General features: G+C 32.2%; 2 protein-coding genes across 3 annotated transcripts; both read right to left on the bottom strand.

Moving 5' to 3' along the window:
- Positions 1-487: 487 nt before the first annotated feature.
- Positions 488-2,894, bottom strand: LOC128188671 (lens fiber membrane intrinsic protein-like). The gene is made up of 4 exons (XM_052859874.1): positions 2,819-2,894; positions 2,436-2,650; positions 2,154-2,297; positions 488-1,793 (listed from the first exon to the last, which is right to left on the bottom strand). Exons 2-4 carry the CDS (start codon positions 2,632-2,634, stop codon positions 1,630-1,632), a joined length of 507 nt encoding a protein of 168 aa, XP_052715834.1. The 5' UTR covers positions 2,635-2,650; positions 2,819-2,894; the 3' UTR covers positions 488-1,629.
- Positions 2,895-4,223: 1,329 nt separating this feature from the next.
- LOC128188654 (uncharacterized) lies at positions 4,224-16,772 on the bottom strand. Of its 2 annotated transcripts, XM_052859849.1 has the most exons (7): positions 16,674-16,772; positions 9,148-9,285; positions 8,438-8,678; positions 7,482-7,890; positions 7,077-7,216; positions 6,775-6,959; positions 4,224-6,648 (listed from the first exon to the last, which is right to left on the bottom strand). In XM_052859849.1, the coding sequence occupies exons 4-7, from the start codon at positions 7,863-7,865 to the stop codon at positions 6,002-6,004; spliced, it is 1,356 nt and encodes a 451-aa protein (XP_052715809.1). In that variant the 5' UTR covers positions 7,866-7,890; positions 8,438-8,678; positions 9,148-9,285; positions 16,674-16,772; the 3' UTR covers positions 4,224-6,001. The 2 variants fall into 2 exon arrangements, with proteins under 2 accessions (XP_052715809.1, XP_052715803.1); XM_052859843.1 differs by lacking the exon at positions 16,674-16,772 and having other exon boundaries at positions 9,148-9,793.
- Positions 16,773-19,381: the final 2,609 nt, after the last annotated feature.

Raw genomic sequence — 19,381 nt, 5'->3', positions numbered from 1 at the left:
TTTGTTGTTTGTTACGCAGTGAGAATTTTGATTTGTTGAAGTGAATCACGCCAGGCAATCAAATTCATTTTAACATTAGAGCAAAATTTCCCTTATCTATATTTAGAAAGTACAGGTAAATCCGAGTTTTTAAAGCAGTACATGTCAATTCACATTTTTATACTTCGACACGTGATATCAAAAGAACCAATGATAGAATTTGTTATAATGCATGAATATAATATGTGTAGTTATGATTTCGAGTAAAATTACTTTTAGCTTTGATGAGAATGGGTTTGATTTTTATCGATTGTTTATTTTTACTTTACTGAAAAAAAAACAACCTTATTTCAGATATTTTTAAAAATCAGGAAAGTGGTTCGGATTATAAATTCTATCCCTCGTTATCAGTATTCATAAAGACTTACCATGCATTAAATAATGTTGGCTATTTTTAATTTTCCTAAAATGGCTTTTAAGGTATAATCAAAACTGATAATGAATACAATTTGTAATTCCAAACATATTTTATTTCATATCTTTTTGGTTTGCATAAAAGCCAAAACATACATGTACAAATCAATTCACGAACAAAAACAGAGTACCAGTTCCATTTTTTTTTTTTTACATAATTCAATGTAAATTCCAACACATTAATAAACATGGGGAAAAAATTATTTTTATTGCGAGTTTTCAAACGTTTACACGAAATTTAATATTTTGAGAAATGTAAATCTAGCTTATAAGGATCAGTAGTTACTGGTGTGGTTTTAACGAATTAAATAGTTCGTGTTTGGTATTAATCGATTCTTCAGATATGATTATAAATTATAGAAATAAGCAAACACCATGCGGCATAATTATAACAAAGTAAGAAATAATTAATAAGAAGATGAGTGGATAAGGCGTGTAAAATGCCCATACACGGTCGGACAAGCTACTGAAGAATTAAAATAGCAATAAATCTGATATTTTTAAAAAAATCATTTAAAACAACTTACATTTAACATATCATTGATTGTTAACCTTTAACCTATAAACATGCTCAATACTTGGAGTATATTGACTCAAACAGTCTTGTACTATCAAAACCTACAAATAATGTCAGTTTTTAGAACTGCAAGGCATTTTCTTTTATAGAGTGGGTCTGTGCTCCATATTTTTCTCAAGGTCTAAATAAGGTCTAGTTGAAAGCAAACTGATTTCAATCAACAAAAACGTGGAGAGATGACCCACTTTACATTAAAAAAATCATTTTGTATCCCAACAATTGAACGTTTGAAAAAATAATACAAGTCCGTAAATTCGTGGTCAAAGTAACACATAATATTTAAACAGCCTACTTTGTTGTGTCTGAAATGGCTCAGTGGTTAGAGTACCTGACACAGGCTAACCTTATATATTTAGGGTTTTTATGTTTATGGGTTCGATACCGGAAAAAATTCTGGCAATATTTTTTTTTATCTTTTGTTAAATATATTAAATACTGAATATAGTTAGAAATTGTGCTTTTGCAAACTTGTATTATAATATATTTGAATTGATTTTTTGGGGAAAAATGAATTCAAAATTGTAATTTACTACTAAATCGAATGGACATTTGCGCCATCTTATTCCCCCATCTTCTTTGAATAATTTAGCCATACACTTTTAGGCTTTTAACGCCTCCACGATCATGATGGCTCCCGCAACAAGTGCTGCTAGCATCGATATTATACAGAAGGCAAAGGCAAAATGGTAATCAACTGAGGTTCCTCTGACCAAATCGTCCGCTTTAGAGGCGTACACAGCAATTGAAATCAATATGAAAAGAGCTGCAATGTAATATGAATATTATTTAGTAAATTATAAGTATTTTATTTTACAAGAGACTTTAAAGTGGTTTCTAGCTACATGTATATTACATATTTTCTAGAAAAGATTCGATATTCTTTATCCAAAAGAGAGCTGTTATTCAGAAATACATCTTAATGATTTAAACAGAGAATGGCAAAATGATATACTCTCTAAAAAAATTCCCGTATTTATACATTGCACTCATTAAAGGTACATGAAGAGTAAAATTTACTTTTTCACCAGTGATTTTATTCACTTCTAGTTTTACTTTCATTAAATCCAATTATATTAGACAATCAACTATTATTATACATATGTTATAAACTATATTTTCTTACCACCAACGAAAGCAGCTCCTATTGCCGCACACAAGACTGGCTTCATGTCTTTCACGACAAACATTTTTAGAAGTATCATTACAATACCAACCAAAAGTGAAATAAATCCCAGTATGCTTGTGGCCCTTACCGCTTTAAACCAATCTAAAAAAAACAGCTCAAATAAACAGGTAGAAAAGCTTTCAAAATGCATAATAAATATATATTTGACAAGTACCCATTAATGAATCATGTTTAAAATTATTAAAAACTAAAAAAAAAAAGTGTAACAGTATTGGTCACCCTGTACGTTGGTCCAGTCATTGCAGACAGTCGTATCAAGCGCTTTAGAAGATAAGCACGATTTCCACAAGCCACTGTATGCTTTATTTCTTCCGGATTCGGCGAATATCCAATACGGAGACGCTAATCCAATGACTTGAAATATTAATGCACAGATGGTCAGCACCAAACCAATAAGCATGAATTTAGAAACATCCATTATGGTCAACACTGAACTGGAAAAAAAATTGTCATCGTTCATAACTCAATGAATAAATATTTCTGGGGTTTTTAAACACTTTAGAGTTTAAGATTGGACTAAATTAACTCATATCATTTACTGCGCATTCTAATTTAGACTGGTTATCTTTACAATTATTAAAAAAGCTTTAAAACCCTGCTACCTTTGACTGCGTCAATTGAATTTTGGTGCTATGGCCCATTTACTCTTATCAGTACGTTTTATATGTCGAATGCATGGTAACGGACAAATATTATTTTGATAAGGTATGGTAACATTACTTATTGACATGCGCATAAAACTAGTTGAACAAGTTGAAACAATTTGATTTGTAAATGGGAGGGAGGTGGTGTATTATCTATATAATTTCGGATGAAAATGTCTACGAAAACAAAGAAATTATACTACTTATGCACATCAAGAAAATATCCAACGAAAATGGTTATGAACAAGTTGCTGTCCTTTAAAAAAAAACTACACTACGTGGACCATTTGCATGTGTTTCCAACGGAAACGTGAACGCCTCAAGATTATCAGAGTATCCACCGACTCTAGATCTGCTTTTAACCACTAAATGTGTACGTTGTATTTCGTATACATGTATGTATAGCCCTGCCTTTTTATCTCAGAATTTAAAGGATTCATACTTCTGAAATAATTATGATCTATCTATGAATGAAGTTTGCATGCATAGTATAAGGCATTCGGTGAATTCTAGTATTTGCGCACACATTACGATTCGCACTACTTTGTTAACTATGCAGTGACAGCTTTGTGTAAATTAAAAATTTCATATTTTGATGCATTTTTCTTGAGATTTAAACTTTTCTAGTGACATAATTATTCAATCATACTTAAATGATTAAAAAAAATTAATCGGGAAGTTCTCTAGCCTCGCCTACTATAAATGTAAAGTTAAGTTACATGTGTATTCGGAAAACAACAAAACATTGCAAATTATGCTATTTGATGCATGTTGTATTTTCGGCATAACATTACCTTATTTCATAATACGGATAGTTCATATCACATGCCAATCATTTCTTTAAAATGAATACTTTGTTTCTGTACTGTTACCGACAACTTTACAATTACAGCGCCTTTGAACTTAAATGTGCACATGACACAGAATCCCGATCCCGATTCAGATAAACGTGTGCTAGCCTGGTTCCCTGAGCTACCCATTACGCACAGGAACCAGGCTAGCTCATGCGACGGCTGAATTTTCCCAAAGCCTCCGGATTAACCTCGCTTATATATTTTCTGCGTGGACCTCAGGGTCCACGCAATAAAAGAAACACTTCTTTACTTTTTCCATTAGGGTAAGAACTCCTAACTTGATGCTCCCCTTACCCTGATACAAGTGACATCGTCCACAAAAACCATTCTTGGTAGAAGGGAAAATATATACCCTTTCCGTTCAAATTAGCCAATACTAAAGTTAAGTTTCAGTTAAATCATTACCATTAAACATACAAAGTATATGGATCTAAAACTGTTAAACTCCAAAAAGCAGTTATCCATGATCTTTTTTTACAATAGTCACAGAAAAAAATGCAAACTTGGAGAAGGAGTGACCAATTTACCTAGAAATACATTCAACAATAACCTATATTGAAGAACGCTCTATGCTGTTATCAATGAAAAAAAACATCATACAGAAACAGGCGAATTGGAAAAAAATATTTATACACACTATAATCTTTTCGGTTTTAAGAAGACCACAATTTGAGAGGGAGGGCATTTTTTATATGAGTAGTATTGTTTGAGGTACTGAACCTTTAAAAGCGATATTCAAAAAAGCTTATATAAAGGTTTATTAACAATGCCCATATATTCCTAATTTGGGTTCAACAAATATATTTGCCACAGAAAACATTTTTTTTTCTGTCTCAATAATAATTTTATTAATTCAGAAAGTGAATCCATTTCAAATGAGGTGCACATTAAGGGGGTTGGATCCTGATATTAAAAGTCTCTAACTTTTCACAAATCAAGTTTTATTATCTTTATATAACAGTTTACTGTAAATTCATGATATTTAGAGACGATGTATATGTGTTAGATTTTGCATGACAATGCTTCAAAGAGGACAGTGGTTCATATTATGTGATTTCTTAGTTCTCACAGCATGATAGGTAACCTCTTTTTTTCAATGGATAAAAAATAAACAGAACAACTAAATATTTGAATTACATCATGAATATTGTATCACAAAATGGCATTGGTTGATAAATCCTGCTGTTTGATAAGTTTCCACTTTAAAAAAAAATAAATAAATAAATCATAGTAACCCTCCCTAATTTTTTAATTTCCTCAATTTTAGTGGATTATTGTACCATTAAATTTTTTAATAAAAAGTCTCTAACTTTTTAAGATATACTGCACATAGAGAGGTCACTCATAACTCTATAAAATGAGATAAAAGAAAATGTGGGTCTATGGTCATTTAAAAAAGATAATCCAAATTTTCTCTATTTAACTCGAATTTTCTCTGACTTTTTTCCTTCCAAGTAGGAAAGAGACTGAAAAAGTTATTTTTCTCATTATTCATTTGGTTTTGCATAAAATGAACAATAGCAACAATGATATTTATCAAAAAAAAAATTTAAAAACGCAAAATTTTGTACTTAATTATACTGTTTTTTACGAAATTAACTTGAATTTCCTCTGTTTCGCATAAGTGTCGAATTTTCTAAATATATTAACCAAACATTCTTCTTTTCAGCAATTGACATGACAGTTTATTCAATTTCTAACAACAATAATATTCAATATGCATGCATCATACATTATATTATCATACTTTCATATAATTTCAAGGCATCATACAGTGTAGCAACAAAATGTTCTTCTCTACATATTGAAGGAATTAATCACATCATTGATCACAGAAAGATTGAAATTAACTTAATTCAAAATACACACATGTAAAAAAATATATTGAGAGTAGAAATCGATCATTAAGCCCAAATTAACATGTGTACAAAATATCAAATGCAAATGTGAGAGAAATCCATCTAAAATTGAAGCTTTTTATCAAATACAAATGTAGATTTCATTAGTCTTGTTTCAATATTTTTGTAACAAAAAAACTTGATCACACCATACTGTAACACTAGAAATCATCTTTGACAAAAAAAAAAATAATGTACAAAGCTTGATTTTTTAAGCATTACATGTTTAACTTTCCCTCAAGGATGCAAAATATTCAACAATTTTGCCTGTGACCTTTCTTGACTTGGATACTCGGACAGACTTTCCACACTGTTCACTAAACAAAGAATAAATTCCCTCAACAGGGTCTCTAGAGTAAGCAAGTTCAAGATGTTTCAACTGTAATCCACTACCTGCAATTTTTTTTTGCAATTGGACAGCTTATTATTTTCTGACCAATTAAAGGCTGTAAAGATGGCAAGTTGGATTGCACAACATTTGAATATCTGTAAAAGTCTACAGCACTTACAGAAGTTAACGATGCTGTCCTGGCGTTTACATTTTCTAAACCAATATTCAGAAAGTTTATCAAGGACTGGAGAGAAAGGACATCACTTAAAGCATCATGGGCATCATAATCTATACCTGCAAGATTTTTACATAAATATTCTTGTCTGTATGATGAAAGACCTGGTCTCTCAATTCTGAAAAACTTCAAGGTGTCTAAAAACCCATCAACAATATTGGTAAAAGATTCCAACTTTTTACATCTATCTAATGCATACATAAGAATGGGAGAATCAAAAGACTCCACATTGTGTCCAACTAGAATTATTTTCTTCTGAAAGGTTTGGCAGAAATCTAAAAGCATATCAACTGCAGTTGATATGGACTTTGAATCGACTCTTTTGCCATGATGGTACATGATTCCATTTCTAACAGAGATGCCAGTGACACTCGCAGACTGAGAGCTAATGGCAATTCTTGGAAAAACATAACAACTGAAATGTAACTCTCCAGCTGCAGCAGCTATTTGGGTAATGTGGGAAGTCCTTGCTGTAAAAGATTAAAGGTCTTATATAACATTTAAATTGTCACAACTGTGCCATATTCTGGAGTGGACTCATTAAGATACACATTTATATTCATGGACAAAGATGTACTTGTTATTACAAAACATACCTAATCCAGTTGTTTCCAAATCAAAGTAAACTGGAACATGTTCTGATGAAATATTTACTGGCACTCTGACTGGGGAGGGACAGGGAGGAGGAATAAATGTAAGATCTGCTTCCTCTCCACACACATCAACCTCTGGGGAATATGTCTTTCCCTCTCTACTTTCCTGACAAGAGCTCTTCTGCAACCTTTTTATAGAGAGTACATTTCATAAGTTTCATTCCATATATGATCTGTATTAAATGATTTTACGTGTACAGATAAACTATTCAGAAAACCACTTAGGCAAAAGATAATCAAAATACCTTTTAGCTTTTAGTTCTAGTCTTCTCCTCTTGGCAGCTCTTGTTGTGTTCAATGCTGTTCTCTTCCTATGTTGAAGATCTCTCAAGACTGCCAACCGTTGGGTGTAGGAACCTGGGGATAAACCTATTCTGGCATTTACCTGGAAACAGTATTTAAAAATAGCTTATGGTACAAAAATTACATGCGTTATAAAGGTTATGACAACAAATTGGGTTGGTGTGATTTTTTGTGTATAATGACAATCAATAAACCAATCAATCAGTCTATATCTACCGATATCTATCTATCTATCTATCTATCTATGATATCTATCTATCTATCTATCTATCTATGATATCTATCTATCTATCTATCTTTTTATCTTGGAAACATAAGTGTTTCCATCTATTTATATTTCTATCTACCTTGGAAACATAAGTGTGACCAATATTTTTCTGGGCTACAGCGGCTGAAACTCTATAGTTGAGACTGGCAGATCCACTAAAATGCAACCTTTTAGGAGCTTTAGATGCTATAGAGTTGTTAATGCTTTCATTGGCCTGTGTTGAACCTAGTTCAGCTATCTTCTTCGAATGGCTTTTGTACTTCTTGAAGATACCAGCGAGAGCTTCCTGTAGATTTTTGTCTGTTAGGCATTGGCCAAATGGAAGATGTTTGCACTGCTTATGGGGATCTTCTTTATGTGTACACCAGTCCGAACAAGAAGAATGGTCTCCGAACGGATGTCTCCACATTGCATCCAAACCAACTTCAACTCCAGCAGGATTGTGTTTGTTCTGAGCAACCATATATGCCCAACATTTTTGAATGTACCTGTAAATTTGCAAATATTAGTTTAAATGTACAGTGAGCCATGTTTTTGACATTACAAAATTCATTGTTACATGATCATATTATTTGTTGAGCCCTTTTGGCTTCACAGGATTTGTTTACATGACCAACCAAGTTTATATCCCAATGATAATCTCACCCGCTTAATGCATAACAATTGTAAACATAAAAACAACATTATATTAATGATCCTGAATGGTTGGCCATTCTCAAAGGTAAATATAAGTAATAATCAGCAATGTTAAAAAGTTCACCCTGATATGAACTTCGTTGGCACATGATCATTTCCCAGTGAACTTTTTAAAATGCTGTTTATTTCTTAAGTAACTAGCATATTTAGTTTTGTGTTTTATCAAAATTTCTTTATGATATGATGTTTTTTCAAATTTATAAAATAAGGGGGCAGAAATAAGACCTTATTGCATATAGTTCTTTGGGAAAGAAAATTGTATATAATATGAAGACTAGTTACTCTTACATGTATGAATGTAATTATTGTCCAGAAAAACTCACAGCACTGAAACCTCACCTGATTACCCTAACTGATAAAGATGGGTAGGTTTGTTTCAGGACATAGAGGCTGTTTGACAGATTCTTTTTCTAATGGTTTTTGTCAGACCTCTTCTTAATATTTGGGTCAACAGTCTGGTGTAGTTTAGATATGGTTGTGGCATCGTCATCTCCGACAATGGCTGCTATACGTATTCCAGCTTGCTTCTTTTCCTTAACCATTTCCACTACCATATCCTGTTCCATAGCTTTCGCACTTTCTATTAAAAACACAAGGTTAAATTTATTTCGAAATACATGTAACTTGATATACCGGTATACATATTACAATGCATCTTGATTTGAACTACATCTTTGACCCCAATATCGCCTTGATTCTTTATTCAATTCTGATAATTATCTTCCACTTGAAGGCCTCATCCTAATTTCATACTAACAAATTTGAAAGCTCTCTACATATACAATCTGATTAAAATCAGCTGTTCTGATACGCTACCAGTGGTAGCGTATCAGAGCAGCTGATTTTAATCAGATTGCTCTACATATTGATTTTTATATGCAAAGTTTGGTAGATTTAGTTTAAATTCAACAAGTTGTTCTGGAGAAGAAGTAAAAATAATATATAAAAGAATTTTCAGATGGACAGACAAACATGTGGATGTTGATCAAGGGGTTATCAGAAAATCTTATGTGATTTAATTCTGTTCCTCCACCTGTAAACATATTTACCATTCCAGTTCTGTTTACAGTCATGTGGCTGAGGATTAGTCCCTGTCTTAGATGCATGACTGCACACACGGCAGGATTTGGTCCGAACACTGTATCCGACCACCTTTCCTGTTCTAGTACCAATCATGGTTGCATGCCCTAAAATTAAAAAGTTAAAGTTAAATATCAATATAACCAAGATTTTTTAACCTTCTAAACCTTTTCAAAGTTCATTTACAGCTAGGACAGACAGATATGGTAATTATATGTGAAAATGTTTTAAATAAATTACATGTTGCTTTCCTTAAACACAAATATACATGAATCACAGAATGTATTATACAGGACAAAATGAGTATTATATATCTAGTGTCATGTTTCATCAATTTCTAAAATATTTACAAATGTCCTGAATTTTATACACTCTTTTCTCTTAAGGTATCCGATCCATAATAGCCCTAGATTCAATGACTCTGGATGCATAAAAGAAATGTATTGGCTTTACACTTATCAAACATCGACATAATCTGTCCTAAGTATTGACTTTTCCTTTTCTTCAAGAGTTGAACCCTCACCAACCCCATTCGCTTTTAACTATAAATATCAATTTTAAGTTTAAGAAATCTATCCAGTTTAAATTTGTTTTAAACAGTTCTTACATTCCTATTGATTAAATACATCTTTTTATTGATGTTCTTAGTATTTACAAATGTGCTTCACTCCATAGGCCATAATGCAATCTTCATTAAATTTAATAAATTACTGCTTCGGTAATAATATTATTGAAAATTCTCTTGGTTAATCTTTTTTTCTACTCGAAAATGTTCAAATTAATATCAGATTATTTGATATATGAGATGGGTATTTAAGGTCCTAATATGGATCGTATACCTTAAAACCAATGCTGATTTCGACGAAAACAGATTGATGGCAAAGTTTTCTTCTTAACAGATAAGAAATATCCGTACTATCTAACAATGTGAAGCATATGGTTAAAGAATTAGTTTTGGTTTTGGGTTTTCATCTTTTAAAAGTATGTTTTAAATGCATTTTTAGTCAATCATTTATTTAAGAAGTAAAACTAGTTATGCATTTTAAATGTGTTTAATTTTTTTCTTGTAGAAATGTTCAAGCTTCCTAGCTTGATATGACATGAATTGAGCTAAGAATTACTTTTCGTTATAGCGTTTTAAGTGCGTTTTTAAGTTGGAATGTCAGTTGTCAAGTTGATCTAGAAAGAAGCAGAGCTCACAAATAACAACCTCTTGTTTTAACACAAGGCTGGTGTCATGTTTTTGCGTACGTTTGATAAAAATACTAAAAAAAGTAATAATTCTAGAGTTTGTCATTCAAATTTTGTTTAGAGCCATATGCTCTGTATTCAGCATTCAAATCACGACCTGACCTTTTCTTACTGTATCCCGCTTATAACCGAACGTCGTAATATTGGTCGTATTCGAAAACTTCTCACTAAAATGCCTGCAAGGTCTTAAGTGTCTTCACTCGTTACCTCTAGACTGGATTACGGAAATGCATTGAGTATGGGTTGAGCTCGAGCTCCTTGTAAAGACTGCAGAGAATTCAAAATACAGAGACTAGGATTATACCAAGGACAAACAAGCATACTCATATAACCCCTGCTTATGTCTTTTCACTGGCTGTCAGTGAAATTTCGAATCTAGTTTAAGTTACTTGTGACTGTTTTGAAGGCGCTTCACCATTATTTTAACTCATTGAATCAAACTGCGGTCCGAAACTAAAATCTCTTGCCCAACCTCGTGTCCATACAAAACAATATGGTGATAGGCGGTTTGACGTTAGTGCTGCTGTACTGTTTCTCCCTGCAGATCAGAAATGGTGTGAATCAGATGTGGATACTAAAAAACCTCTAAAGAAATATTAGAAACTTTGAGGTCACAAAATCTTACCAAAATCAATAACATCAAAACGTGCGAATTTTCAACGCTTTATACAACCATTCCTCATGACAAATTAAAATCTAGGCTTTTTGATATCATCGATAGTTGTGTCTTCAATAAAAATGGAAGTCGTATAAATGCTACCTAGTCATTGAACATCTAAAAAAAAATATTTTATTAAAAACCATTTTGATTGCACAAACAAGTAACACTGTGCCGGATAATTATGCCAGTGCCAAGGTGGCATTTTTGCACCCGCTTAAGATGCAGTTTCGGAAAAATCCACGTATACCAAATGCTAGACCATTGTCTAGAGAGTATATAACCACTTTTGTTTTCAGTGTGTTTCACCTGACAGGTGAGATATTTACCTTTAAAAATAAATATCCCGTCGGAAAATGATAATTCCCATAGGAGTATTGATTCTCCTACAGGAAATATTGACAATCCTATAGGATTTTTTAAAAGTCCGACAGGAATTATATTTCCTGTAGGAGATGGTATTTCCTGTAGGAATTTGATTCAGACATGTAGTTTTTCTATAGGATATTAAGTTTTCCTATCGGATTTTATCAAATCCTATCGGAATTAAAATTCATGTAGGAAGTTCTTGTATTCCGATAGGAAATTTCAAATTACCTATAGGAATATTGTTTTTCCTATGGGAAAAATTATTTTCCTATAGGAATTTGTTATTGAAAGGTAAATATCTCACCTGACAGGTGGGATACAATGATAACAAAGGTGGTTGTTAACTCTGTAAGCAATGATCTATCATATGGCATATTTGAATTTTTCGATATATGCAGCTTAGACGGGTGCAAAAATGCCACATTGGCACTGGCATAATTATCCGGCACAGTGTTAAGTACTCTGAAGTTGACAGTAAAAAGATGCTTGAGTTTCTGATAGACAGCATCTATGTAGTTTTTGGAAATCAAGTCTTCCAACAATCTGTTGTCCTGTATCAATTGTGCCCCATTGTTATCAGATCTATTTTTGTATTCTTATGAAGCAGAATTTATTCAAAAACCTGTACGTGAAAAAAATAAATCACTCGCTGTGGCCTTTATCTCAACATTCAGGTATATCGAAGACGTATTATCAATTAACAATTGTTATTGTGATCGGCTTATGCATCAACTTCTGACCAGACCGGCCATTGTGATAGAAAATGTTAAACTCAATTTCATTGGTTAATATTCCTGATGGTCCAATCAGAATCAGTATTTTTCGAAGACGTCAAAATGGCTGGCCCTGTCAGAAGTCAATGTGGCTGCAGAATAAAAGTTCAGTTTGGAGAGTATTTACGGAATTTTATCGGAATTTAAGGATGTAAGTAGCGTGCATTTGATGTGAGAGTTTAAAAGATAAGTGCGAATGTTTCTCGACTTGTTGCAATACTGCTGTTGTCAGAGGCAAAATCCCATCGTGAGCCCTGGACCGGTAAATGTCCTACTAAAAATAAACTGGCGAATTCGAGAGAATAATGACGTATATTTTCGCTATTTTAAGACCCATCAACTTTAAATTCGGCATGAGTGTATCTTAGACATTATTTTTCTGAAAAATACACGCATATTGCAAGTGTTGTAAAAAATAATTGATTTATTAGGCTTTTGAAGCGAGCTGGTAGTTTTTTATCTGGGTCATGGTTCGACCCCTTTCTTTATTTATGGTTACATTGAAATTAACGTTAAAAGGGCTTGGCCCCTGTGGTGTTAATGCTCTTTGAAGAGCCCTACTCAGTATTCTGAAGAAGATAAGATACATTAACATTTAATAATTACGTTAAAAATATAAAACTAGACAAGGGGTTTACGAACGGCTTTCCCAAAATTTATTTCAAAATCAAATTTGTTGACGGTTTATAATGATGAAATTATGATGTACAGATTCAAAATATTCTATATTTGTAAAACTATCAATATATCATTATTGCCGATCATTCCTTTAAAAGGAATACTTGTTTCCATACCTATCGTGTATTGTGTCTCGTATATTGAACTACACGGATTATTTGTTATTAGCGGTTTTTATTGTTGATAATTTCATATATTTACATTTTCCAGTGTCATTGCCTGTGATAACACTACGTATCGATTTTGTACTATAATATCCATAACTACAAATTGGGGCGCCAGTGGGGTTTGCTTATTTATATATTTAAATAGTGAATCGTACAATGGATTAAAATTATATAAATATAAGTAATAAGGAATCATTCTTTAAATATTATGAGATGATAATTCCGGTCGGGGTGTGATCAAATCTATCATAAAGCCCTTCGGGCTTTATTGGATTTGATCACACCCCGACCGAAATTATCACCTCATAATACTCAAAGAATGATTCCTTATTCCTTATTTCAAATTCATTAGGCACAGTATGTGATTTAATAAGTATCCCCTTTATTATGGCAAATGTGATTAAATAAGTATCCCCTTAATTATGACAAAGCAAATATACATGATATCGTCTGCTAGACGATGCCCCGTTTCTATAACGTAATATATTTTATAAATGTGAATGTCTTTTGTAAAACTTTTGCCTTTTTTATTTGAATCTGGGCAAATTCACTATTAGAATTAACTAAACTGAGTACATTAATATTTTCCTTCTTGTCTTTCCACGTCTCCTGGATTGAAAATAGGTTGAGGACGTTGTGTACTGACAGGGTTTGACATACGGGATTTTGTCATGAGTAAAAATTGTTCTAAACACAAAACGTAAAATGAAATGAATTAATATTGACATAACGTTCGATATTTTTACTATATTATGGAATAAGTCTCAAACAAAACTGGGCTTGTAGCAAAACAGAGGAAATTCGGACTTTATTTTTCAGATTTTGTTTTTCTATGAAATATTTTTGGCAGGACTATAATATTTAAAGTTCAGATTTAATTTGTTAGTCAACATAATTTTGAATATATTATGCTGGATAAATCTCGCTTTTTTCTTTAAGAAAAACGTTTGTCACATACTACAATTTTTTTTAATTGCTTAATAGACATTATATCTCAAAATTTTAATCATTGACTTCATATAAATTTTATGCCACCAGAATGTCAATATTATCAGTTTAATTCTATTAGTGTTTTAGTTTTATTAAGTTTTGTTAAATTGAATAAAAAATGGGTGGAGATTTGAAAATTGATTTAGGAAATTCCGACTGAAATATTTTATAAAAACTGTCAATGAAAACTTAATGGTTTGTATCTGTTTAGTGCTACTGCTATTTATAAATTGCTTTTTATTTCTAAAAGAGTTTAGCGACTTGTATTATTTTCATCACAATTAAGAAAATCTAAATAATAATATTGTAAAACTTTAAGGGATTTTTCTTAAACTTTCTAAAAATATTCAATGGCTATAACTCAAAACGTAGATCATTGACCCACTTTTTTGAAAGTGAAAAATAACACTACAATAAACACTGGTGCTTGGGGACAGGATCGACCCCCCCCCCCCCCCCCCCCCCATCCACCCCCAAGATTATAGACCCCCGGGGACTTTATTATTATTTTTTTCTTAAATTATTCTTTTATGACATATTTCTAATCTAATTTATACATTCATTGCCCCAAATTACCTAAAACAAATATATATTTTTTTAAATCAGACCTTCTACGTGTACCTCTATATAATACAAAAAGGTTGCTAACTTCGTCTGCCAGCCGAGAGGCACTGCCGATGACTATTTGTTGAAATGTACTATATGTATCAAACGACATCTACCAGTAAAACGGTGACCTCATGTAGTAGCCCAATAATTCCCATTACTGAATATCTGCATGCCATGCCCGTGTAAATACATTTATTAGGTATATAGGACAATTTTTACCGACAAGATGCAAGTTTTGAACCGATCCATGTAGAACCAATGAAAGTGAGGTTTTATCGCAAGGAAGACAACTCCGAGAGATTTATAGAATTGCATGGCAAACTCGAAAAAAGTACAATTCATAAGAAGTATGAATTCTAATCAAGCCGCGATAACTTTTTTATCGTCTTTGAAAATGGAAAATCTAAAAGAAGGCACGCATACTGAGTGTATTACAATGGAAGACATAAAAGAGAAAATAATGTTACGATTTACCTTCCTTGAGATAAACCCTTACTTCTGTTGGTTCTAGATGGACGAAGTTAGTAACATTCTTGTATTATATGTACAGAGAGTCTGATTTTTTTTCCAAAATGTTTGTTTTATGTAATTTTGTAGAATGGATGAATAAAATAGATTAGAAATATGTCATAAAAGGATAATTTAAGAAAAAAGAAAAATAAAGTCCCGGGGGTATATATGTTGGGGCGGGATGGGGGTGGGGGTGGAGAGGTGGGGTTCGATCCTGTCCTCAATTAGCACCTGTGACAATAAAAGGTCTTTAACACACAATTATACATGTAGATGATTTTTTTTTCATTCTGAGTACACGTAATCCTTTATATGTGTTGAAATCAAGTTATTTTTATCATAATATATATTTGAACATAGCACTACTAAATTGAAACTAAAGCCTTCTTCCTTAGAATTGTAAAGGTATATTTGTGTTAGTGTCGCCGTAGAATGATTTTTAACTAAAAAAAATCAAGACAAGACCCAGATATAATAAAAAATATAATAATTTACTACATTTTTTTCAGGAGAAAAATGTGCTATCTAGAGATACGAGACAACGATAAAACAATTTTTGGTGTGTTTCGAGTGACCCGTCGGAACCGTGTTTTGACTACAGTAGTAAGGATGGTTAGAAGTTTTTTGAGTCGGTAATTTATTCTGATAATATTTTGTGATATTTTGAGTTACAACATTCAAAATAAAATACATAATATATCTAACGTTACACTCATTTTCCCTGTTGGATCAAAGAATAATGCAAACACAAAAAAGCTTGACTTTAATTGGCACTCAAACGTGAGGAAAAAAGACAAAAGGATGCCTCTAATTGCAGTACACCCATGCATTTTAGACCCCCCCCCCAACAGCAGAATGCAAATGAATCAGTCATTTTAATTTCTGTGCATTTTCAAGAGCAAGGTTTTCAGGGTTCATTCGCTAGGTTTTTAAAGAGCTATATTTCCCGCTAAAAAATTAATGAAATTCTGCACGCGTAAAATCCGGATGTTTTTTAAGTTACCTCCCTTTATTTGACGGTCTCAATTATTTTTAGAAATTTTTTATATACTTTTTTCATGTATACTGCATTAAATAGCAGAAAAATCCCTACCGATCATGCTTTTTCCCAGAGAACCCCCCCCCCCCCCCCCTTCCCAGGATTTTATACGAAACTGTGTTTAGCTACCTTAGCTAAGTACATGTATAATAATAGACATTTCAATAGTTTCCCAGTCAATTAAACCAAATTTTAATGAAAAATATTATGTACAAAAAGGTATAGCGCATTTAATATACGATTTAGTAAAAAATATAGCACTTTTGCAAACTTCAGGCATTTTCAATATTATACAATAATTAGTTTAAGTTAAATAAAAAAACGCAAATTACACAATTACCATGCTCTTGTTTATCTTAAACGACATTTTAAAAATATCCCATTTTTGTTAGGGATATATAGGAAAAAACTAAGTATAGGATAAACAAGATATCTGTGAGCCAATACTTACTAGTGAATCCCCCGATCTGATGTGAATATGGAAAGAAACAAAGTCGACATTTAACAGAAACAGACTGTTTGGATAGTTTTTTTTATTTTTACATACAAATTATAACTGTATAATTATAAAAGTATAATCTATTGTATATATAGACGACTCTCTTAATTGAATCAAAAATTAATTAAAACTTAACATCATTTCAAGCATTTTTTATGTATCACTTGTAAGTGTTAAAGTGGTCAACTTTTGTTTGAGCCTGTAGCACCATTCTGATCAAGGTACCATACGTTTAAAACTCAATTATTTCGCGTGGATGGTTCCTGCAAACTAGCACTTGCAAGAATTAAAGTGATCAACTTGTTTGAGCCTTTAGCATCATTCCGATCAAGTTACTAGACATTTAAAACTTACTTGTTTCAAGTTAATGGTTCCTGCTAATATAATTTACTATCGTTGGCGTCCACTTAAATAATATTGAAAAAAATCCTTCCTTAATAAAAAAAAACCCTGAACTTATGTTTGTACTAGGACAAACAATTATAGTTTTTTTTTTCATTTATTATACACATTTACTATGAGCAATTTAAATAGACTTGGATACGATTTGCCATAAAATTTTATTTTTCCATTTTCAATGTTTATACTGATAAATATAGAAGTATATAGTCAAAATTTGAAAGTCAAATATCAAGTTATAAGCAATATAGAGGGTTCATAATTCTTTGTTTTGTAAACAAAGCTCGAATATTATCATTTTTTACATAAGTGTTGTATTGGTGTAAGTTTCAGTCAAATGTATCTTTCTTTTGTTGAGTATAGTATTCATGAAGATATTGAATTAGCATAAATTGTTTTTAACGTTTCGTCTAAGAAATGGTAATTCTCTACATTACATTTTTTGTAAACCACTATAAAACTCGAGCTTTGTTTACATAACAATGAATTCTTACCACTGTATCTCGCTTGTAACTTGACTTTAACATTCAGTATTTTGGTCAATCATTTAAAATGCACAAGTAAACCATTTTAGACATTGAATTTTTTTTTATATCAAATCGTGTCCAAGTCCCTTTTATTACAATTACTCGCTAAACAGACACCAGAGAGAGAGAGAGAGAGAGAGAGAGAGAGAGAGAGAGAGAGAGAGAGAGAATTAGAAGAGCACCCCCTCGCGAAAACTGTAATAAAATTTACAAGTTTTGTTCCTTTTTCCCCTAACATTTGAAAAGAATCGGTCATGAAGTTTTCCAAGAAGTTAATAAAAGGGAAAAAGCTTCGGTATAAACCTCACGCCCCCCACTACTTGACAGTATTACATGTACCCAAAATGAATGGCAGGGTTCACTTAAGCATTGAATCATAATTTTTTAAAAGATGTGGTCTCATAACTGCAACGGTGTGTGCATACAAGTTGAATAACGCGCGCTAGCGCTGCCTTGTTCAATGGGCAATGCACAATTAACGGAAGAGCCATTGGAACAGTCGAATTATGCTGATATAAAAAGTCCACAGCGTTTTAAATCATTGTAACACAATTTTACTTTTCATTCTGTAATCTGATGAATTTACTTTTAGTATACTAAAACAATAATCAACTGAAGTCATTTAACTGTTAGAAAATATTCACAACAATGAAATATTAATCAGCGTAAGCATAATATCGGGTCGTAATCCGGTTTGAAGTCGCGAGGAGAGTCAGTCATGTTCTTTGAAAAATAGTGAATGTATTCATACGCACCAGATTTAGTGATTGGGTCATCTGTGTTATGCATAAATATCACTCAAATCAATCAATGCAATTTAATAGGGGAAAAGAAAGTGAATGTAAATATAATACAATAAAACACAAAACAAGTCAATTAAAGGACATAACTGGCAAAACAACTTCAATTTAAAAATCCTACAAATATGCACGAATTTGTTTTAAACGACAACAAAATTTTAAATTCCAAAGGACCAAAATTCCCTTGTTTTCAAGCAGTTTTTCTTTCAGATAACATAAAGTGCATGCTTGAACAAACAATTTGAAAGTGTTTTTATCAGAGATGTATCTAGCCAAGGCTAATAAGTGACAACATTTTTTTGAGCTTACATAAAGCCCAGGGGCCCGTTTCACTAAAAGGCGTACGCCCGGCGTAACCTTACCTGAAGCACAATGAGGGACGACGACGAACGGATACCAGTCTGAGTGACTCTGATGAAATGCTGAAAATCATGCTTTCTCAAATATTTAACAATAGAACCTACTTTCATGCAAGAGAAACTAACTCACCACTTTCTATTTTTTTTCATTCAAATCATTTATCTTAGAAAGTTATGGATTTTCTCCTATTTACACCAGCAGAATCAGTCTCCTTTCAAAGTTAGAAATATCCAAGGTAAATAAAAATAATTTCTCTTTGGGCAAACGAAAAAACAAATCAAAATGTATCACGGGAATGTTTAGAAAAAGAAACCGCTTGTTTCGTCCCCCGAATGATTGGGGTTATTCAACCCGCTTGCTATGCATCGATTGTATAGAAAGCAGACTTTAGAAATATTAGCGAACAAAACGTACACATGTTGATTTGTAATTTGTCTGATCATTTTATTTAAAGCGATATCAATTTCGTAATACAACCATACCCGTCTCGTCGCCAGGGGCGAAATTTATCATGAGGCGAAATAACGCGGTACCTTTTAATGTCGTTTGTTTTTGTTAGCAAATTTTGTACGTA

This window comes from Crassostrea angulata, chromosome 1 (genome assembly GCF_025612915.1).
Source record: "Crassostrea angulata isolate pt1a10 chromosome 1, ASM2561291v2, whole genome shotgun sequence".
Taxonomy (NCBI): Eukaryota; Metazoa; Mollusca; class Bivalvia; order Ostreida; family Ostreidae; genus Magallana; species Magallana angulata.
Note: the sequence above shows the minus strand (reverse complement) of the source record. Positions and strands in the feature narration are given on the sequence as shown.

Bases quoted from the DNA above. Each gene is read 5' to 3' on its own strand.
- LOC128188654 (XM_052859849.1), bottom strand. From the start codon at position 7,865: ATGGTTGCTCAGAACAAACACAATCCTGCTGGAGTTGAAGTTGGTTTG. The intron at 7,217-7,481 runs GTAGATAGAAAT...TACTGTTTCCAG, and splicing joins GTCACACTTATGTTTCCAAG to GTAAATGCCAGAATAGGTTT. The intron at 6,649-6,774 runs GTATGTTTTGTA...AATCTTTTACAG, and splicing joins TTTGGAAACAACTGGATTAG to CAAGGACTTCCCACATTACC.
- LOC128188671 (XM_052859874.1), bottom strand. From the start codon at position 2,634: ATGGATGTTTCTAAATTCATGCTTATTGGTTTGGTGCTGACCATCTGT. The intron at 2,298-2,435 runs GTGACCAATACT...TGTTTTTTTTAG, and splicing joins TGACTGGACCAACGTACAGG to ATTGGTTTAAAGCGGTAAGG. The intron at 1,794-2,153 runs GTAAGAAAATAT...ATTACATTGCAG, and splicing joins AGGAGCTGCTTTCGTTGGTG to CTCTTTTCATATTGATTTCA.